This window comes from Gopherus flavomarginatus, chromosome 10 (genome assembly GCF_025201925.1).
Source record: "Gopherus flavomarginatus isolate rGopFla2 chromosome 10, rGopFla2.mat.asm, whole genome shotgun sequence".
Lineage (NCBI taxonomy): Eukaryota > Metazoa > Chordata > Testudines > Testudinidae > Gopherus > Gopherus flavomarginatus.
The window spans coordinates 21,310,303-21,333,491 of NC_066626.1; the positions used below are offsets into that span (position 1 = coordinate 21,310,303).

General features: G+C 43.1%; 1 protein-coding gene across 4 annotated transcripts in view; it reads left to right on the plus strand.

Moving 5' to 3' along the window:
* RAPH1 (Ras association (RalGDS/AF-6) and pleckstrin homology domains 1) overlaps positions 1-23,189 on the plus strand; it is a 155,855-nt gene that overhangs the window by 66,256 nt on the left and 66,410 nt on the right. For all 4 annotated transcript variants that reach the window (XM_050969561.1, XM_050969562.1, XM_050969563.1 and 1 more), the window contains exons 2-4: positions 1,086-1,205; positions 6,824-6,929; positions 7,797-8,317. In XM_050969561.1, the coding sequence (XP_050825518.1) occupies positions 1,086-1,205; positions 6,824-6,929; positions 7,797-8,317 (747 nt within the window). The remainder of the gene's footprint in view (positions 1-1,085; positions 1,206-6,823; positions 6,930-7,796; positions 8,318-23,189) is intronic.

Here is a 23,189-nt window from a genome sequence, read left to right on the forward strand (position 1 = left end):
GATTGTTTTCAAACCTCCGTTCATGACCTAGAGTAGCAGAGAGACTAACTACTGTGAAGGAGCTCTCTGGAAGTTCGTATCTTCACTTTTATCAAGAGGCAGGACCAGAACCTGGAATTCCTTCATGCTACTTCATCCTTTTCTCATTTTCAGCAGAGAAGAATAGAGCTGATGATTTCATATCCTGCTTCCGTATTTGTCTTTGTCCATTCTGCCTCTTACACACTTTGTGCTACCATGCTTTCTTGATTAGCATCTTTCCTAAATACTCATTGACTTTGCAGTGCCCAAAAGAAGCAAGTTAAGAATAAGAATAAAAATTTTTTTTTCCCCCAAGTTATTCCTGCCTGCTGGGTTTCTTAGTGAGTTCTATATTCTCTTTATCTGTTTTTTACATTGTAAACTGTTTGAGGAGGGGACTTTCGTCACTACTGTATGCCAGGTGCTCAGCTGCTGTAAACTCGGGTAGCTGCTAATCTGGCTGTGTCTGTTATAAATCCAAGCACATCAGTGGTTAGCAAATAAATAATAATGGTTCCCTTGAAATGCAGGGTTGATTACAGTTGTAACGTTTTGAACCAGACTATGGTAGCAAGAAATGTCGGTCTTACAAGGAAAAAGCAACTAAAATGCACTGGAGTAAGATGGAACATCTACTCCAGTTCATTTTACATGGGGTTCCAATCTAAGCATGATTACTGAGTGATTCTGTTGTATATTAATATGTCTCTGTTTCAGCCTTGTGAGAGTAAAAACAGAAACTATATATTTACTTAATGCAGAAAATTTATCTGACTTAATACTGTCTTACAAAAAAAAGTGTACCTGTTGCATAGGTTTCAGTAGCATCTCAGAAATATGAGATTCAAATGTCTACTTAGCGGTACAATTTTTCCATGATTTTTTTCAGTGATGTCATTTCCCAGGGTAGCGATGTCATTTGTAGATAGACGTTTAATAAGATTCTTGAACTGCAGTCTTGCAGAATGTTCCCAAATAGTCTATTGCAATCCTCCAAAGAGACCTTGTTGCTGTTTTTTAAATGCTGAGTGTAAATTGACTGGTGTATTTCTTTTGTGTTTCAGATGGAGCAATTATCAGATGAAGAACTTGATCATGGTGCAGAAGAAGATAGTGATAAGGAAGACCAAGATCTGGACAAGATGTTTGGACAATGGCTTGGGGAGCTGGACAAACTCACACAGGTCAGGGGTGCTTTTGAATCCAAGGGTCAAATATTTCAATAAGTAATTGGCACTGATGTTGCACATTAATTTTTAATTCTCAATATGTTCTTAGAGTATGTGTCAACGTGAATCCCACTGTAGGGAGCACATGCACCTCACGTGCATGAGATAGGAGTCTTTTGAAAAGCGATGTCTGTTGGGGCTGCACATGTGCTCTGAGTCTCTTTATGCTCTTGGGCTGATTGAAAACTGCAGACAGAGACTGCTCCCTCGTTGTCCAAGAATTCCTGATACAGAGCAAGACAACATTGACCAGAAAGACTTACTCATCTAAATAGAAGAGGTTTTTGGTGTGGGCAGCCAAATATGGTCTGGACTCAGTCCAGGCATTGATACTGAAGATCCTCTACTACTTAAAACAAGCTGGCATTTTGGTCACCTCTGTCCAGGTCCACCTCACAGCAATTTCATCTTACCATCTGCCTGTATCATTGTGCTCAGTCTTTTATGTGCTTTTCTACGTATTCTATAAATGATCTGAAAAAGGGAGTAAACAGTGAGGTGGCAATGTTTGCAGATGTTACTAAATTACACATGATAGTTAAGTCCAAAACTGACTGCGAAGAGTTAGAGGGATCTCACAAAACTGAGTGACTGGACAACAAAATGGAAGATGAAATTCAGCTTTGATAGTACAAAGTAATGCACACTGGAAAAAAATAATCCCAACTGTACATACAAATAACAAAATGGATAACAGGGTATTACTGTGTTGTCAGCTGGCTGGTGTACCTCTCCCACTGAACATTAAGGCCTATACCAGCCAGATTTCGAGCAGCGTCCTCCGCTTACTTGAAGAATGTGCAATATCAGAAATCTACAAAGGAGCATTGCAGAGTAACCTATTGACCTTTTAAACATCGCTCTTTGACTTAGTGGTCAAGTTTGAGGCCAAGTTTGGGAAAGCATTTCTTCAATCACCGTTTGACTTATTTAGCTGAAACTCTTCTAATGATCCCGAGGGATACTGCTTACCAGTAACCTACAGTGGGATCCACACTGACACATACTCAAAAAACTTTTATTTATCCTGTGGTAACTGGGTTCTTTCTTGTTAGTTGGACCCTGTGACTTGCCTTCTGTCCCTGCATTTTGGAGTTTTCAACTATCATAGATTTCAGAGTGGGGGAGGGGGGGAACCAAGAGAAGGTCTCAGCTGCTCTGCCTTTAATGCCCTCACATTGGACATGAGGCAGCTCAGGGTGCATACAAGGCCTTGGTGGATATTGCTATTTTAAAGACACCGATCTCATGTGTATGATGCACATGCGTACCTACAATGGGATTCGCACTGACTACAACATCTGAAAGAACCACACTTACTGTAGGATAAGTAACCGTTCTTTCTGTGGAAATGGCATCCATCCTTTAATATCTTTTAAGTTAGTGGGGGTAATATATTTATGGATGGATATAAGCTATTAAATAGAATAAAAAATTTCAGGTTATATATTATATCATTTTGTTTAAGGAACAGTTTTTCTTAATTCTAAGCCTATGGATAAAGAGCCATGAAAAATCTTCATTCCTAGATGAACAGAAAACTATTTAGTGGCAAATTTATTTCACAATCTTGTGTTTACAAATCTAAGTTATGTTAACTAGATAGGAACCTTTTGCAAAGCCATTGGCTCCATTGCCTCAACATAGACATTTGCAAGAGGAGGAGTTTCAAAACAGATTTTTAGCCTTCAGCCCCCATAACTCACTTCAGCTTCATAATGCACCATTAGCTTCATAATGTACACGCAACCTCTTGGAATTTATTGGCATATTATTAATGGACAAAAATTACATTTACTGACAGTTAAGTTTGCGTCAGGACCTACCCCACCCAGGCAAAATCTCAAAATTCTGGAAATAAATAGTTAAGGAAAAAGTGTCCTGTGTGGTTTTTTTTGTTTTGTTTTTTTTGCCACCTTCATATTGCTCCCAGTGCTGTTGCCAATACGTTCCATTGCTTCAAAAGGTTTTCACTTCCATCTCCCACAGGTACTGAAAAGTAATATGTATCCCAACTTCATCAGACTTGTGGTGTCATGCAAAACCTTAAGTGACCTCATACACCCTTCTATCTATATCAACAGATTGGCATGTCTGACTGTCACACAGTCAATTTACTTGAAAATTTATTGTCCCTTAACGTGACTGAGGTCATAGTTAAGATTTGGCATAAGCATAATTAGAGCTTGCAAGAAATCCAGAGTATCTCCCTGCACACATTCCTAGTGCATTCATTATTCTATTCCAGCTGGACTATTGGAGCAATGGAAAAACAGGCCTGTCTTCTCTGAATTTTTCTTTCCCAGGTTCGCTGGATGTTTATTGGACCATAAAGTAAGATTTTTTTCCAGATGGATAATTTTTGAAAAGTATATGTTTAAACTTTATGGTGCCCAGGACATCTTTTGAATTCACTGTGCCTTCCATAACCCCCCCCCCCCACACACACACCATAAAAGTGTTACAAAACGTAGTCTTAAACCCTGTAGCACTTGCAGTCAATACTTTATACCATTTAGCACTCATGCATTTTGCATTAGTGGTTAGCATCAGGACTTCCTGCTTTCTAGTGCCAGGGTGTTAAAGAGTATCTTATTTTGTGTTTTGGTTCCATTCAAGATTTTCTCTTGGTTTGCTATAGCCAGCCAGCATTTTTAGCAGTCTTATAAAACTCACCAATTCACCTTCTGAAGGCTTAGGTGAGAACTTGTTCTGCTGCTGTCACTAGAACCTATCTATATAAATGTTCATGGGACACAAAGTAATTTGATAACTCTTGATTTCTGTATTATACATAATGTATGTACTCCTGACCAAAACTTTTAACAAGCAGATTAGACTTTATCAAGAGGTCTAAACTATAGGCCAGAGACTATGGGTTCAGTCTGAGGAATTAAGCCTCCTCTCCTCTTCTCAGTTTCCATATTGGTCCTCATTATCCACAAATAACTCCAGTTCCTGACTTTACTGATAGCCATAACTGTATCCAGTAGCAGCGGTGTGTAAACTCACATGAATCTTGACAGTTTTATTGTCGCCTATTAGATTCTAAATAGGCACATTTTCATTCAGGTGCTGCTTGGGAAATCTCTGGATAAAAGTAGAAGCACTACAGCCATCTGTTTGCAGCCTGAGAAAGACAGTGGTACATCACTGATTTACATTCTGTTTACATTTGGATGGTTGTCTTCCCAGTTATAAGCAATGACTTTTTTTCTCCTGAGGAGAAAACTTAAATCTGCAGAAACTGATGATTTAAGGTGCCCACATTCACCTTTATCACTTGGATTTTCCAAGCCCAATTGAGGTCAAAGACTGAAACAAAATGTGGGGAGGATGTCTGACAGAATTACTGGTGTTGGGTGAGGAGGGAAAAAGATGGATATCACGCAGTTCAAAAATGAGTTGAAAAAAGATAAGAAAGAAACAGAAGTAAAATTTTTATTTCTGTGTGTGAGGTTCAACTGCCAAACTATTTAACAATGCTACATGGCTAGCTTGGAAGCTGAAATGCATTCACAAATTAAATCTCCCTTCCCTAGAGTTTGGGAATCTCTTTCCTTTAGCTCCTACCACACCTCTGGATCCCGAAACAAAAATTGAAATAAAACCTCTGGTAGTAGATAAAACTTACTTCCTCCTATGAAACTTTGCTTTTAGGAGATTTGGGCTTGTCTACATGGGAGATTTTTTTTTAAAGTTTTATACCAGTATACAGATGTGATGTTCCCCTGGTGTTCTCTGGATCGGTGATCTGCCAGGCCACTCCAACCCATGACTCTGGGAGCCAGTCTTACCCTGCTCTGCTGTGAGAACCCCAAGCCCCTTGGATTGTGTAACCGAATGACACTAGCCAGTATCTCCAGTCCCAGACACAAACCTAGGAACCTTCGTCTTGCAGTGTCCAGTTACACCCACTGGACACTGCAAGTTTATATTAGTTTGTCAGTTTAACAAAGAAATTGATATGCACCAGGCTTGTTATCCCCAGGGGAGTCTCTGACACACTTTAAACCAAACGCACTGCTTCAGGTAGAATAAACAGATTTATTAACTACAAAGATAGATTTTAAGTGATTATAAGTCAAAGCATAAGAAGTCAGATTTGGTAAGTGAAACAAAAGCAAAGCACATTCTAAGCTGATCTTAACACTTTCAATGCCCTTACAAACTTAGGTGCTTCTCACTGCAGGCTGGCTGGTCGCCCTTCAGCCAGGCTCTCTCCTTTGATCAGCGCTTCAGTCCCTTGGTGTGGTTTCTGTAGATGTAGGTGGAAGAGAGAGGAAGAGCATGGCAAAGTCTCTCCCTTTTAACACATTTTCTTCCCTCCTGGCTTTGTCCCCCCTCCCTCTTCAGAGTCAGGTGAGTATTACCTCATCGCAGTCCCATATTGACCAAAGGAAGGGGGGTGACTCACTGGAGAGTCCAACAGATCCTTTGTTGTTGCCTGGGCCAGTGTACTTTGTTCCTGTGAGGCTGGGCTTGGTTTGTCCCATACATGCCCTGATGAGGCGTGAACTGCCTCTCTGCTCTTGGGGAGTTTTTGCCTGGACTTGCTTTAAGCCATGAGGGCACATTTTCAGCCTCATAACTGTATAAATGAAATTACAATCTATAACATTACTGTTAAAACGATTACTGTAACATCACTGTAACAACAATGCTCACTGCATCATGAGCCTTCCGAAGACACCCAACATGATAAACTTTGCATTGGATACCACACAAGAAGCTTTTAAAACAAGTTGGACAAATACCTGTCAAGATGGTATAGGTTTACTTGGTCCTGCTGGACTTGACTTCTCAAGGTCCCTTCCAGCCCTACTTTTTCTATTTTTCTATAATTACAAAAACAGCAGAACATGAATTTGCAAACAAATTAAATATATTAAGCATTTTTATTATAAATGGTAAAGTATTCATAGAGTACTGTCTAATAGATCTAGCCACATAACAGTTGCTAAAGTATTGTTATATATCAACATGTATTTTAAGGCCATAATGGATAACATATGCAAAGCGTGCTCTTTTCTCATAAGATGGAGTGAAGGTCACTTTCATAACTAATATATTTTAAAAATAATAGTCCATATTAGTAAAGATAATTCGATAATTTAGGCACATTTACTTTAAAAAAATCCTCTCTCTTCTTCTGATATGTTTTTTTTTCCTTCTGAATTACATTGATAGTCAAACTGATCCAGGTAACCGTAGAAAATCTCGGTCAAGTAATTCTTTCAAAATGGTGACGTAGAACAATACTACTGAAAAACAAATTTAAGAATATATTTTCCTTCTTTTCAGTTCTGTAGCAGCAGAATGAATTTATTTTAACATCTCTCATAGTTGGACAGTTGACTTTAATCTCAGTAACATGTTAACTAAATACTTTTCTAGCGCAAATCATACAAAAGAGAACTCATTTTCTTAGATTACATTTCTCCCACTGAAATTAAGCTTTCAACCATATTTGTAATATTGTTTGACCAACAGCTTCTGTTGTATTAAATGCAAACTTTATTTTAGCTTATTTTCTCTCTTCTCAATTTGTTTGTTTGTTTTATTTATTTTAGAGTTTGGATACAGACAAGCCCATGGAACCAGTAAAGAAATCCCCTCTTCGCCAAGAAACCAATATTGCCAATTTCTCCTATCGCTTCTCCATGTACAATTTGAATGGTAAACACAATTATCTGAGACCCTCAATTTTTTTTCTAACATTGAATGAATATTTGTTTTATCAGAAAGCAGCCATCTTACAAAATGCTAAAATCCTACAGCATTAAAACATAGGATCCAGATATACTAAGGCATCGTTTCCTAGTTTGTTTACATTGTATTGTCCTGTTTATGTGACACAGAATTCTTCATGTCCCAAACTGGGTGTCTATCAGCAGCTAATGTCTGAGAATCAGAATCTACTTATTTGTAAAGAACAATTATTCTGATAACCTTTTTAATGAAAGAGTGAATTGATAAGTTTATTCCTTAAGCCACATTGGATAGAAATGGGGAAAAAAATCTAAATAAGGTTGCACATGAAAGGGGAAATGCAGTAATTAGGTTAAACAAAAAAGCAAATGTTATAGAAAGCTTTGTCAGTTTTTCATTATCTATGACTCTGGCAGTAGTACAGGAAACTTGCATTTAAAAAAATTAGTTTTGGTTTTCAAAGCAGTTTGGGAGATTTTGCCACATCTTTCAATAAAATAATGAAAAATGCATAGGGATCATCTCTGCATTGCTTCAAAAATGTCAACTAGAGTTTTTAACCAGACAGTTGCTCATTAAGCATTTCTGTAAATTTGAAAAACAATTCACTGACATCATAGGCTACCATTACTGACACTCGTGTTGGCAAATGTATTTTTCTGACATTTAAATTAAATTTTAACTACTATTTTTTATTTTGAGTGTTTGTAGATTCAGAATTGGTGAAATTACTGTATTGTTTCTACTTTGTCCATTGCAAAGTAGCACTACTTGGAGAACAGGATTGAGAAATGGGTTAATCGTGAGGAAGCTAATGCCTGTTGTTCCTTGCAGAAGCCCTGAATCAGGGGGAGACTGTGGATCTGGACGCCCTCATGGCTGATCTTTGTTCCATAGAGCAGGAGCTCAGCAGCATTGGGTCACAATCAGCCAGTAGTGCTGCCATGAAACGTCTAGCCACAGAAACAAAAGTAGCTCAGAAACCACCTGCTGGTCGACTTTCCACTAAACACAGCAGTATAAAAGGATCGTCCTCTTCATCTGGTAGGGTAACTAAGCCTTCAAATGCCAACTTTTCCTTGGAGGACATTACTACCCAGTTAGAGAAGGCTTCTTTGAGCATGGATGAAGCAGCCCAGCAATCTGTAATGGAAGATGCTAAACCTGTAGTTACTGCTCAGCACAGAAGGACAGCATCAGCTGGCACAGTGAGTGATGTGGAAGTGCGCTCCATCAGTAACTCATCTCGTTCCAGCATAACCTCTGCAGCATCCAGCATGGACTCCTTGGATATTGATAAAATGACAAGACCTCAGGAACTGGATTTGACACAGCAAGGGCAACCCATTACTGAGGTACAGTGTCATTATTTCAATGTAGATTTTATTTAAGCTTTCTTTAAACTTTGTTTTATGTATCTCTTTCAGTCCTACCCTAATGGTGCTCATGACCATGCATATTCAGTGTGGTATGGGGTGAGTGAGGGTTAGCTTTTTCTTAGGTACATTGATATTGGTTCTCTTGCTTTCTTTTGAAAAAGATTCCTTTCAAGCAAGAGTAAGGCTTTTTTTCAGGGTCTTCCCACCACCCTATCTATTTACATCTTAACATTTTCTGTGTTTTAAAGATTTAAATGTTACTAGGTTAAATGTTCAGGAATTCCAGTACTGTTATCTGGAGATGCACTTATAACTATTTTAAAACAGTTTTTGAAAAATATTTGTGGGCAGATTAGTGGTAGCATGAAAAATTTGTTCATCTACTTCATGAAGAGCCTTTTCATTCTCTTTGTTAATAATGTTAATATATTTAAAACTAGTCAGATTGGCATACCCTTTAAGGTGACATTGTCCAAAGATGTAACCTTTGTGTTACTACTCCATTCCAGAAAAATGGGGGAAAACATATAGTATGCTATGAATTATTTTGGTTTTTATATAGAAAGAGAAAAAACATGCATAATTTAGATAATTCATTATAGATTTTACAGCATAACACAATATAGTACATTGAAAATTATATGATAAATTCAAATGTTCAATAGCCCAAGAGATTATTCAGCATATGTACTTGAAGTTCTTGCTGTTTTTATGTATGGGTTATTTTTCTTTGGGCCTGAATTCTCCCTCAGTCTTCATAAAGTATTCCAGTTTGACATCCTCTTTTTCTCATGACAAATCAATCTGCTGCTAGCTCCAAGGCAAAACAATTTTTGTAGAATAAACAAGAAAAAGAAGATACAGTATATACATGGCAATTTATGAGTGCTTTTGAAATTTCATATTTATATCCCATTGTGCCTTTTACGAATTTTTCTTTCAACGATCTTAAATGCTGCATTATTTGCAGAAATAGAAATGATTGGATACCCAAAATAGAGAGAGCTATACTTATACCGACATGATACAGTTGCTCCCCTGAAGCAATCCATAAAGAAGAAAATCCATCAACTGCTCTCTAAACCTGCAAATTGCAAATGTTCTTTTGAGATTTTTGGTGTCATAATGAGCATTTTGCATCTGTATGATGAGAGAATATTGCATGAGCACCAACAATGAAATTCTTCAGAAAATTCCAAATTAAGTTGAGATGCAAATTTGGAACAACTGGAGGTATACACAGGGATATGAAAGAATGTCCTAGTGAATCAGAGGGCTTCCTATAAGAGAGGATTACTCATGATGCTTTGACATTAGAAACTACTACTGATAACCTGATTGCCATTCAGAAGTTTCCTGTACTGATTCACACACTTTTTAGTTTCCTGTCTATTCAAAGGAGATAACAGGAACAAGTGGGGCTCATTTTTATAGATAATTAACCCAGTTTGAATGCTATGTTATATTTCACTCCAGCTGAAGCAAAAAGAATGACTCTTCCAACTATAAATATGAGGCAGAAATAAGTTTATCTATTGTTAAGGCTGAAGATCATGAACTTCTCAAGGCCATGTTTGTGCTTAATACACCTCAACCTCAATATAACACTGTCCTCGGGAGCCAAAAAATGTTAGTTATAGGTGAAACTGCGTTATATTGAACTTGCTTTGATCCACCAGAGTGCGCAGCCCCCCTACCCCCAGCACTGCTTTACCGTGTTATATCGGGTCGCATTCTATTGAGGTAGCCGTGTATTTACATAAAATGAATAGCTCATATTGATTTTATTTATATAATTGATACTCCCATCAGTGTCCCCTTAACTAGAGATATGCCTGTGTGGGTTAAACAAAAAAAATCAAGATGTCTTACTTGTAGCCTGAGCTGTAGTTGTCACTTATTAAGTGCTCTTCTAATTGTTTGAAAACCAATTGAGGCAGACCTGGGAGTTGTAGCCAGTCTTCTACTATCATTTATTTGGTGTATTACTGTTCTTGCATTTAGTTTGCTCTATATTTCTTTAGAGGGATTTGGTTTAGGTTAGTTTTGGACCTTTGGAGAGGGATAGAAACCTAATCCCATCCTGAGTAAAGGTGAAACTTTGGGAAGACGTTTCCCTATCCATGGAAGTTCTTCTTCGAGTGCTTACTCATATCCATTCAAGTTAGGTGTGCACGCGCTGCGTGCACGTTCGTTGGAGATTTTTACCCTAGCAACACTCGGTGGGCCGGCAGGGCGCCCCCTGGAGTGGCGCCGCTATGGTGCCGGGTATATACCCCTGCCGGCCCCTCCGCTCCTCAGTTCCTTCTTACCGCCCGTGTCGGTCGTTGGAACAGTGGAGCGCAGCTTAGCTGATCTCCACCTCCCTAGCGATTCGCTCGTTTCTATTGTAATTGTGTATATAGTTCGATTTCTTCAAGTATAGTTAGTGTTTAGTTATTAGTTCTGTAATAGTTATTGTAGATAGTTAAGAGGGATCGGGGGTTAGCCCCTTCCCCTCTCCCGGTACCGGGGCCCATGCCCGGTTCACCAGGCTTCAAACCGTGCTCGGCTTGTCATAGGCCAGTGCCCACAGGAGACCCTCACGACTCCTGTCGTAAGTGCTTGGGTGAGTCCCATCTTACGGACAAGTGCCGCATCTGTAAGGCGTTCAAGCCCAGGACTAAAAAAGAGCGGGACATTCGCCTAAAACAACTGCTGATGGAGGCAGCGTTGACTCCCCAGTCTTCAGCATCGCCAGCAGCACTGGGAACAAGTGCCTCTTCGGCACTGGAGCGCATGCCAACAGTGAAGGCGCCTCAACACCAACCATCACTGGCCCAAGCTCCTACCCGGCACCGTTCACTCTCACCACGGAGCAAGAAGCACAAGCCTCCTGCGGCTGCTATATCTATACCGCAGTCTGAGCGCTTAGCCAAGTCGGACCGCCCGGCACCGTCAACTGCTGCGGCGCCGACGTCCTCCGCACCATTGATTCCGGCCTCACAAGGGCCGTCGAGTCCGGTGCTTAACAGCTCCCCGGCACGTGTCATGGTTGAGCTTATCATGCCTTCCACTCCGAAGATGTTCTCCACGGCACGGGACTTGATTACCTTGACGGAGCCTGAGCTGCCTCAACCCCCGGCGCCGCCGGTGCGGGTCCCTCAGTCAATAGGCAAGCCGGCCCTCATGAGACCTTCTTCGCCCGGTACCACGGAACGCCGCCAGTCCCGATCCAGGTCCCACAGGCACTCCTGGTCCCGTCATCAATCCCGGTCCCGCGGCCGCTCACAGTCCCAGTACCGTTCCCCATCGAGGTACCGGTCGTACTCGCGACACCGTTCGAGGTACCGGTCGCCGGCCAGATACTATTGGCACCGCTCCAGATCTCGGCACCACTCGTGGCACCGTACTTCTCACAGCCGCTCTTGGCACGGCAATTCCAGGCGTGGTTGACCTCCTGGCAGCGCGCTGGTCGCAGGTCCCTGTCTCACTCCTGGCACAGTCACGACTCTTGGTACCGTTCTCTGGCACCGTGTACGGACGGTTCGAGTGGACGCAGAGACCCATATCAAACGGTCTCCGCCCCCCCGTGGCTGTCTCGTCATCCATCGATCTCCTCCCATGCAGACACTGCATGATATGGGGATTCGGATAACCACCAGGGACCTCATCAGTGGCCCTTTTGGACACCTTGGTCCTACCACCAAACCCAAGGTGATCCACATATACCACCGCGCTCCGGTCCTTCTGAGCATCGGGCGCCAGAGACCACGGTGAGCAGATCTCCCCCAGCGGGTACGGAGGAATCTCCAGCCCACGTACCAGACCCACAAGATCCGCCGCCTCAGGACATCCCCCAAGACCAGGAATCGATCCAAGACCCGCTTGTCCCCGGGGTTGTCATAATATCATTCCCAAATCTGAACCTTAGCGTCCAAAATGTGGGTACTAGTATGAATTCCCCTAAGCTTAATTACCAGCTTAGATCCTGTTGTGCTGCCACCAATCAGGACTTAAAGTAGAGTGCCTGATAGACTCTGGTCTCCCCCAAAACCTTCCCTGGGGACCCCAAGACCCAAATTCCTTCAGTCTCACAACAAAGGGGAATAAACCATTTCCCTTCCCCCTCCTTTCTTCCTCCCAGCTCTTTCCCACCCTGGGTACACTAGGAGATCACCGTGATTCAACTCTTTGAATCACCACACAGAGAGGAATGATACCTTCCCCCCTTCTCTTTTCCCTTCACCCAGAGGCAATCCAGATTCAAACTCCATGAATCTAAAACAAAGAGGAAATTCACTTTTCCCTTCTCCCCCCTGCTCTCTTTCCCTTCTCCCCACCAATTCCCTGGTGTACAGACTCAGTTCCTTTAAGACCTGCCTGATTTTTTTCTCCTAGTTAAGGCTCAAAGCAAAGCTTTCAATAAAAAGAAAGAAAAAAGATAAAAGTTTATCTCTGCAATTTAGATGGTAAAAAGTTACAGGGTCTGTCAGCTTATAGAAACTAAAAGAAGCCTCCCCCCCAGCAAGATACAATTTAAAATACTTCCAGCAAACTACACATTTGGAAATACAGAAACAATCAAAAGACTATAACCACCTTTCTTACTAAATTACTCACTATAAAAGATTGTAGCAGGGAGATTGGCAAGAAACCTGGTTGCACGTCCAGTCCCTTCCAGGACCCAGAGAGAAAAAAACAAAAATACAAAAACCACAAACAAAGGCTTCCCTCTACCGAGATTTGAAAGTATCTTGTCTCCTGATTGGTCTCCTGGTCATGTGTTTGGTTCCCTGTTTGTTAACCCTTTACAGGTAAAAGAGATGTTAACCCTTAACTATCTGTTTATGACAGGGGTTTCATCCTCTTCTTCCCCGGATGAAGCGGTGGCGGGAACGTCTACATCTGGACCACCCCCAATCAACCTCAGGTCACACCAGGACCTTCTGCGCCGCATCGCCTTCAGTATCAACTTGCCCGTAGAGGAAGTTCCTGAGGTGGACGACCCAGTTGTCAGTATACTGTCAGCGGAGGCTCCAGCCAGGGTGGCTCTCCCCTTCATCCACTGGATCCAGGCTAGAGCGGATACCATCTGGCAATCCCCGGCATCCATACCGCCCACAGCCAGAGGGGTTGAACGTAAATACATGGTACCCTCCAAAGGGTACAAGTACCTGTATATACATCCATCCCCCTCCTTGTTCATTGGTTGTTCAATCCATCAGTGTACGGGAGCGCCATGGCCAGCAAGCCCCTGCTCCTAAATCAAGGGAGGCCAGGCGAATGGATTTGTTGGGGAGAAAGATCTATTCCGCGGGAGGCCTCCAACTCAGGGTGGCGAACCAGCAAGCCCTCCTGAGTAGGTACAGCTACAACACCTGGGAGGCAATAGGGAAGTTTGCAGAGCTCGTCCCGCAGGACTCCCGCCAGGAATTCACAGCTCTCCTGGAGGAAGGGAAGAAAGTTGCGCGGACCTCCCTCCAGGCCTCGCTGGATGCCGCCGATTCTGCAGCTAGAATCGTCGCCTCTGGAATTGCCATGCGACTTATATCGTGGCTGCAGGTGTCAGGCCTGCCACCTGAACTTCAGTACACTATACAGGGCCTACCTTTTGATGGCCAGGGCCTCTTCTCCCAGAGGACGAACCCTCGGCTACAGAGTCTGAAGGACAATCGCGTAATTATGCGTTCGCTGGGAATGCATACGCCGCAGACTCAAAGACGATCTTTCCAGTCACAACCTCAGTGCACCTACCCCCCGCCTCGCCCAAGGCAAGACTTCACGAGAAGGCGAGGTCGTACCTCTCGCAGACGACAGTCTGGACCTCAGAGGGGTAACAATTCCGGTCCAACCAAGCCACCGGCGGGACCGAAGCCCAACTTTTGAGGGTGTGCCCGAGAGCACTGTACCAATGACCTCCCAGGATCCTTTTCAGTTCGCCAGCCGCCTTGCCGCATTCCTCCCTGCGTGGTCCCAGCTGACTTCGGACCGTTGGGTCCTCCGCACGGTGGAGTGTGGCTACCGTCTTCAGTTTGTTTCAACCTCACCTTCCCACCCTCCCTCCTCGTCCCTCTTCAGGGACCCCTCTCACGAGCAACTTCTTCTGCAGGAGGTTTCGAGGCTCTTTGTGATGGGAGCTATAGAGGAGGTTCCGGAGGAATTAAGGGGCAAGGGGTTCTATTCCAGATATTTCCTAATTCCCAAGGCAAAAGGGGGCCTCCAGCCTATCCTGGACCTGCGAGGACTGAACAAATTCATGAGAAAGTTCAAGTTCCGCATGGTATCCCTGGGAACCATCATCCCTTCCCTGGATCCCGGAGATTGGTATGCTGCTCTCGACATGAAGGACGCGTATTTCCACATCGCGATTTACCCTCCGCACAGACAGTACCTACGCTTTGTGGTGAATCGTCAACATTACCAATTTGCGGTCCTTCCTTTTGGCTTCTCCTCAGCCCCTTGGGTATTCATGAAGTGTATGGCGGTAGTCGCCGCCTCCCTCCGCCGTCGTCGAATACATGTCTTCCCATACCTAGACGACTGGCTTATTCGAGGGACCTCCGAGGCTCAGGTCACCGCTCATGTAAACGTCATCAAGGCCCTATTCACCCGTCTAGGCCTGATAATCAATCTGGACAAATCCATTCTGCTACCTATGCAGAGGATAGAATTCATAGGGGCCATGCTGGACTCCAATCTTGCAATGACCAGCTTGCCCCCACCACGGTTTCAGGCTATAGTCTCCCTTATACAACGACTACAAAGCTTCCCAACAACCTCTGTCCGCACCTGCCTCGGCCGCCTCGGTCACATGGCTGCGCGCACCTTCGTTACGAAGCACGCGAGACTGCGCATGCGTTCTCTTCAGACTTGGCTCGCCTCAGTCTATCGTCCACGCAGGGATGCCATAGACATGATAATCACGGTTCCACCACGTGTTCTGGGCTCCCTCGACTGGTGACTGACACCCTCCCTGGTGTGTGCCGGTCGTCCGTTCCATCCGTCGCAGGCCTCTGTGTCCCTGACAACAGACGCTTCCTCTCTCGGCTGAGGCTCTCACTTAGGACACCTTCGCACCCAAGGCCTTTGATCCTTTCAGGAGCTGGCGCTTCACATCAATGTCCGCGAACTGAGAGCGGTCCGACTGGCGTGCCAGACCTTCCAGCATCACCTACAGGGCCGTTGTGTTGCAGTATTCACAGACAACACAACAGCCATGTATTACATAAACAAGCAGGGAGGGATGCAGTCCTCCCCCCTTTGTCAAGAGGTGATGCAACTGTGGGACTTCTGCATAGCCCACTCAATAGACCTGGTAGCCTCCTTTCTCCCGGGAGTCTGGAACTCTCTCGCGGATCACCTGAGCAGGTCCTTCCTGTCCCACGAGTGATCCATCTGTCCGGACATCCTCCTTTCAGTATTCCGGAAGTGGGGCTTTCCCCAGATAGACCTCTTTGCCTCCCGAGAGAACAGGAAATGCCAGGTGTTCTGCTCCCTGCAGGGTCGCTCCCCAGGCTCCCTCTCGGACGCGTTCCTAATTCCCTGGGAAGGTCGTCTACTTTATGCCTTTTCACCCTTTCCCCTAGTCCACAGAGTCCTGCTCAAGCTCCTCAGGGACAGGGCCCAGCTGATCCTGATCGCTCCGGCTGGCCGAGGCAGCACTGGTACACTATGCGGCTCGACCTATCTCTAGCGGACCCAATACCTCTGCCACTCTGCCCGGACCTCATAACACAGGACTTCGGCAGACTTCACCACCCGGACCTGCAGTCCTTCCACCTGACAGCATGGCTGCTGTCTGGTTAAACCAATCCGAATTGCTCTGTTCCACCCCAGTGCAACAGGTCTTACTGGGAAGCAGAAAGCCTTCCACGCAGGTGACATATCTCGCCAAGTGGAAGCACTTCTCCCACTGGTGCACCCAGCATAACTTTATTCCCGAAGGCGTATCGGTCCTCATTATCTTGGACTACTTATGGTACCTCAAGGAGCAGGGCCTGGCGCTCTCTTCGATAAGGGTGCATCTGGCCACTATTTCCACCTTCCATCCTGGGGAATCTGGCAGTTCAATCTTCTCTCACCCTATAGTTTCCAGATTCCTTAAGGGCTTGGAGCAGCTCTACCCTCAGGTTAAGCACCCTTCCCCTACCTGGGATCTCAACCTTGTATTAGCTAGGCTCACGGGCCCTCCCTTTGAGCCGTTAGCCACATGCTTGCTGCTGTACCTATCCTGGAAGACAGCCTTCCTCGTCGCTATCACCTCGGCCAGACGAGTATCGGAGCTTCGTGCTTTGATGGTAGATCCCCCGTATACGATATTCCACAAGGACAAGGTACAGCTGTGACCGCACCTGGCTTTCCTTCCCAAGGTGGTCTCTGCCTTCCACATCAATCAAGACATTTTTCTACTAGTCTTCTTCCCGAAGCCACACGCATTGCGCCGGGAACAACAGCTACATACCCTGGATGTCCGCCGGTCCCTCGCCTTTTACATCCAGAGGATCAAACCTTTCAGACGCTCGCCTCAGTTATTTGTAGCAGTCGCGTAGCGCATGAAAGGCATGTCTCTCTCTTCCCAGAGGCTCTCGTCCTGGGTGACATCCTGTATCTGGACATGCTACGACTTGGCCCTCGTTCCGACTGGCCATCTCACCGCCCACTCTACTCGGGCTCAAGCCTCGTCTGCCGCTTTCCTGGCCCATGTTCCCATCCAGGAAATATGTCGCGCAGCCACCTGGTCTTCCGTCCATACTTTTGCATCCCACTATGCACTGGTCGAGCAGTCTAGAGCCGATGCCGCCTTTGGCTCAGCGGTCTTACATTCCGCAACGTCTCACTTCAACCTCACCACCTAGGTAAGGCTTGGGAATCACCTAACTGGAATGGATATGCGCAAGCACTCGAAGAAGAAAAGACGGTTACTCACCTTTGTAACTGTTGTTCTTCGAGATGTGTTGCTCATATCCATTCCACACCCGCCCTCCTTCCCCACTTTCGGAGTAGCCGGCAAGAAGGAACTGAGGAGCGGAGGGGCCGGCAGGGGTATATATCCGGCACCGTAGCAGCGCCACTCCAAGGGGCGCCCTGCCGGTCCACCGAGTTTTGCTAGGGTAAAAATCTCCGACGAACATGCACGCGGCGCGCGAACACCTAAGTGGAATGGATATGAGCAACACATCTCGAAGACCAACAGTTACAAAGGTGAGTAACCATCTTTTATAGTGAGTGCATTTATCATTGCCTGTTCTCTCCTGGCTGCCTTGTACCTGAGTGAAGCTTCAGAAGTGTATAGGTGCAGAGTTTGTCAGCTTTTTCAGTGAAACAGGCCCCAATAATATACTGAATCTTTGAGCCTATCATTAAAAATAAACCAAGAAAACCCTGTCAGTCTGACTCATGAAATAGTTAATTTATTAATCCAATAAATATTTTTTGTAGTCTGATGTTTCGGACCTTCAAATAATGTTTTAAACATACTGAATTTTTATGTTCATCTTCATTGAAGATTTTTTCCTTTTTTTCCCCAAAACACTTCAAAAATTCATCAACTTAATACATAGCATTGCTTTGTGCACAGTAAGTTATCCCATGATTGGCCACAAAAGCACTGAAATAGGAGGTTAAAAATGTGTAAATTGTTCTGTTCCTTCCTGTGTGTGTTTCTGCATGTGTAGCTCTGTGTAAATAGCACCTGTGGATCAAATTCAGTCTAAGTAGACAAAGGTGTTACGTAAATTGAGGTTTTTTTGGTAGATGCGCATAGTACAGGAAAAGCTTAGATCCAAGATTTGTATGTTAACTTTTTTAGTTCAATGTATTTTCTGCAGCTGATTCATCAGTTTGAGACTCTTGTCTCAGTCAGTCTGACCTTGCAAATGATATCCTGAAGCATCAGTCAGGTTGCTTGAAAAGTTTTGGCAAAGAAGACATAATCCTGCATTCTGTCTTTCCTGGATTTTCTAGTTCTTGCTATGGAGTGAGTAATAAGCAGTCTGTTGCTCCTTGATGACCCTTTTTTTTTTTTTAAAAAAGAAAAAAGGGGTTAATCTCAATAAATCGAAAGGTAGATAGAAGAGGAGGTGGGGAAGAAGTTCCTTTTTTGTGTGCATAAGTTTATGTGACAGATTACTCTAATCCATGATTACTGGGTTGGTTTGTACTGCTTTCACAACTCTGAACCATTGACTGCAAGTCTGAGAAACCTGAAAGCTGTCATAGATGTGAGTATGAGCTGGCCTTGTAAACCATTCCCCTTTTTAACATGAGGAGACTGATTCCTTCTCAAAAGAATGTGTCTATTGTTTCTCTGCCCAGATAAGTTGATAAGAATGCTCTCTTTGAGGAAGGTAACAAGGGTCTGTTAGTCATTTGATATGAGTGTGTGAGCCAAATCCTATTTCCTTTCTTTGGGGTAGTAGTAGCTACATCCAATCTGTTTAATGAGAATGTGTTGTTTTACTACGTTTTTTGTCTGTTTTATCTCACTACCCCGAGGAAGTGCCTGACTCCTCTGTTAGAGAGGTTGCCTTATTTCTGAAAAATCATTAATTAACTATTTAGAACTAAATTCTTTAGCTCAGGGGAACTTCTCCTGATTTGTTGAGAGAGAAAAACCCAGATGCGGTTCTCCATTCATCCACTCTCACTTGTTCCTATGCACGATACTTAAGCACTCCAAAAATAAACTCCACAGTAGCCTGTGCTTGATTAAATCCATCCTCACAACTGAAAAAGAGAGGCAGGATTCCCCTCAGAAAAGAAATGTGCAGAGCTCCTGCAAAACTTTTCATTTGGTGGCTCACTATCCGGTGAAGGCTGGGAGAGTTCCTGGTGATTTCCTAAAGAACTGCCTCTGTCCTTCCAAAAGGCGTATGTCCTGTGTGGTTTAACATTTATCTTCATGACTCGGGCCATCTTAGCTTCTCTTAATGAAGAGATTACTCTGGCTATATGTCTGGACACGGCTGAATCGAGCTTGTAGCCATTACAGTGTGGGTTGTTAGAAGACCTCAGATGATGAACCCTTAGAGGGTTCATCAAATTTCAGTGCCTTTTTGGCTAGTCATAGGAAGCCTACACTACTTCTCTCCCATCTGGCCCTGTTACACATCCAAGCAAAACTTTGGAACTTCTTCCATTACAAACCAGGTGGGGACAGTTTTCTGGAGAAAAGAAAGAAACAAACCCCCAAATCTTGTCCTTCTGTCCAGTTGCACTTGAGAGAAAAGGCTGGAGCACACAGCTTTCAGAGATTCCTTGATAGAAAGGACAGTTTTAGACAACCACTACTGTACTGCCTCTCCTAACTAGTTGAACTAAAAGGAAAAGGTATCTCCTGTAGGATTTGGAAAAGGTTTCTCTCCTGGTATCTGCACAAAGAAGTTATTTCCTGTTCCATTACTTAAATTTAAGATTTTCTTCAAAGACCTTGCTACCTAAATCTCTCTCTGCTGGGGCTGTATTCTAAGCTCTTGCCTATAGTGAAAATGACGAATCATTGAGAGAATTGAGTGGATCTGGAAGCAAAAGTTTTGCCCTTAATATTCTCCGTGGACAAAGTCCCTAAGTGGGCCCTCCTTACCAAATCCTTTGTTAGGCAAGTTGTCCTTAATGTGGAACCTTGAGTTTAGTCGTTTACTCTGCCTTGTCTCTCTTTTGACCTTCTATGTCCCTAAGGCTGCCAACATTTGAAATCTTTTTCTTTGCTACTGTAGTTTCTATAAGAAGGGTCAATGGCTTGGCAGCTCTGCCCTTTTGACATCCTTTTTTTATCTTGTTCAGCAGTAGAGTGGTTTTAAGGAATTGTCTTTTTTCCCCTTCCCCAGGTTTTATTGGAATGAGAGAAGAATGACAACACCCGAGTAACACTAAATGAAAACACCCATTGTTTTTTAGATGTATACAAGGTTGATCTGAAATTCTGTCTGGAAAGAAATTAGAGTGTTCAGTTATTCACTTTAGAGGCCTAGGGAAAGGGAAGGCCTCTAAAGGTACCTTGACTTGGGAGTAATGGGAAATTGTTTGCCCATAGGTTCCCTATGGGTTGTAACGACTTCTTGGGTAGAGAGAAGGGAAGCCTTGGTGAAACGTTTGCAATGAAGCAGTTTGGTTTTCCGTAAATTATTTCACAAATCATTACTTGATTAATACTTGCAGCTCAGATGATATTGCAGTTTGATTGGTACTTCTCCCTTTTACTTACATAATGAGTAACTGACCCAAAAGATTTATCCTGAACTTTCTGAGATGCAAAAACTTAATTTACAGGTAACGCTTCTAATTTAATAATAGTATTAATGAAGAGAAGGAAAGTAGATCATGATTTGACTAATTCTGTCCCCTAGAGAATTTCTTGCACAGAGCTCTTTATAGGGCAGCAGTAGAGGGAAGGCGATAATGGGGGTGAGGTGGGGGATGGAGCAGAACATCAGTCATGCCCACCGAGCTAGTTTTTGTATCTGACGTTTGGTGAAAAGATCCATTCATGGGCGGTCATTGTTAGGGTACTGTGTATACTCAAGGGCTTGCAGATAATTTTGAAGTCTGCCATTTGGATTCTGGCATAGTACTGCATTTTTTCCTAATGTGATAGTTCTTAAAATCTGTAATTCAGTTTGTGTGACTGCAGGAGACTCTGGCTTCCATACCATGATAATACATCACTTAGCAATAAGTAGTTTCAGTTAACTGAATTTGATTTTGTACTTGTTCATATTTAAACAAGGGCTGTCAATTAATCGCAGTTGACTCGTGTGGTTGACTAAAAAAATTAATCGTGATTAGTCACACTGTTAAACAATAGAATACCCATTGAAATTTATTAAATACTTGTGGATGTTTTTCTGCATTTTCAAATATATTGATTCAATTACAACACAGACTGCAAAGTGTACAGTGCTCACTTTTTATTATTTATTACAAATATTTGCACTGTAAAAATGATGAAAAATACCAGGGGTGTCAATCACAGTTAACGCGTGTGATTAACAAAAAAAATCACGATTTAAAAAATTCATCACTGTTAATCGCAGTTTTAATCGCACTGTCAAACAATAGAATACCTATTGAAATGTATTAAATATTGTGGATGTTTTTCTACATATCCATATATATATTGTATCCTATGTTGTAATTGAAATAAAAAAGAATACAAAAACAAAATGATGTAAAACTTCAGGGTCTACAAGTCAGCTTAGTCCTTCAGCCAATCGCTAAGACAAACAAGTTTGTTTTCATTTACAGGTGATAATACTGCCCTCTTTTTGGAATCATAGAAGATTAGGGTTGGAAGAGACCTCACAAGGTCATCTAGTCCAACCCCCTGCTCAAAGTAGGACCAACCCCAACTAAATCATCCCAGCCAGGGCTTTGTCAAACCGGGCCTTAAAAACCTCTAAGGCTGGAGATTCCACCACCTCCCTACGTAACCCATTCCAGTGCTTCACTGCCCTCCTAGTGCAATAGTTTTTCCTAATATCCAACCTAGACCTCCACTGCCGCTTGAGACCATTGCTTCTTGTTCTGTCATCTGCCACCACTGAGAACAGCCTAGCTCCATCCTCTTTGGAATCCACCTTCAGGTAGCTGAAGACTGCTATCAAATCCGTCCGACTCCTCTTTTCTGCAGACTAAATAAGCCCAGTTCTCTCAGCCTCTCCTCATAAGTCATGTGCCTCAGCTCCCTAATCATTTTCGTTGACCTCCACTGGACTCTCTCCAGTTTGTACACATCCTTTTCATAGAGGGGAGCCCAAAACTGGACACAGTGCTCCAGGTTTGGCCTCACCAATCCCTCAGTCTGCTGGCAAAGTTCTTTCTTTGCAGTTGGCATTGCAAGGTATTTACGTGCCAAATATGATAAACATTTGTTTGCTCCTTTATGCTTTGGCCACCATTCCAGAGGACATGCTTCCATGATTATGACGCTTGTTTAAAAAAAAAAAAGTGTTAATTACATTTGTGACTGAACTCCTTGGGGTAGAATTGTATGTCCCCTGCTCTGCTTTACCTGCATTCTGCGATATATTTCACGTTATAGCACGTGGTTCATTTTAAGAACACTTTCACTGCAGATTTGACAAAATGCAAAGAAGATTCCAGTATGAGGATTCTAAAGATAGCTACAGAACTCGACACAAGATTTAAGAATCTGAAGTGCCTTCCAAAATCTGATCGGGACAGAGCATGCGGAAACTACAGAACCCGAACCACCAAAAAAGAAAATCAACCTTCTGCTGGTGGCATCTGACTCATGATGATGAAAATGAACACGTGTCGATCCGCACTGCTTTGGATTGTTATCAAGCAAAACCTATCATCAACATGGACGCATGTCCTCTGGAATGGTGGTTAAAGCATGAAGGGACATATGAATCTTTAGCCCCTCTGGCAAATAAATATCTTGCGATGCCAGCTACAACAGTGCCATGCAAATGCCTTTTCTCACTTTCAGATGACATTGTAAACCAGAAGCAGGCAGCATTATCTTCTGCAAATGTAAACAAACTTGTTTGCCTGACTGGCTGAATAAGAAGTAGGACTGAGTGAACTTGAAGGTGCTAAAGTTTTACATTTTTATTTTTGAATGCAGGGTTTTTTGTACGTAATTCTACATTTGTAAGTTCAACTTTCATGATAAAGAGATTGCACTACAGTACTTACAGTAGGTGAATTGAAAAATACTATTTCTTGTTTTTTACAGTGCAAATATTTGTAATCAAAAATATAAAGTGAGCACTGTACAATCTGTATTCTATGTTGTAATTGAAATCAATATATTTGAAAATGTAGAAAACATCCAGAATATGTAAATAGTTTTCTATTATTGCTTAACAGCATGATTAATCATTTTAATAGTGCGACAACC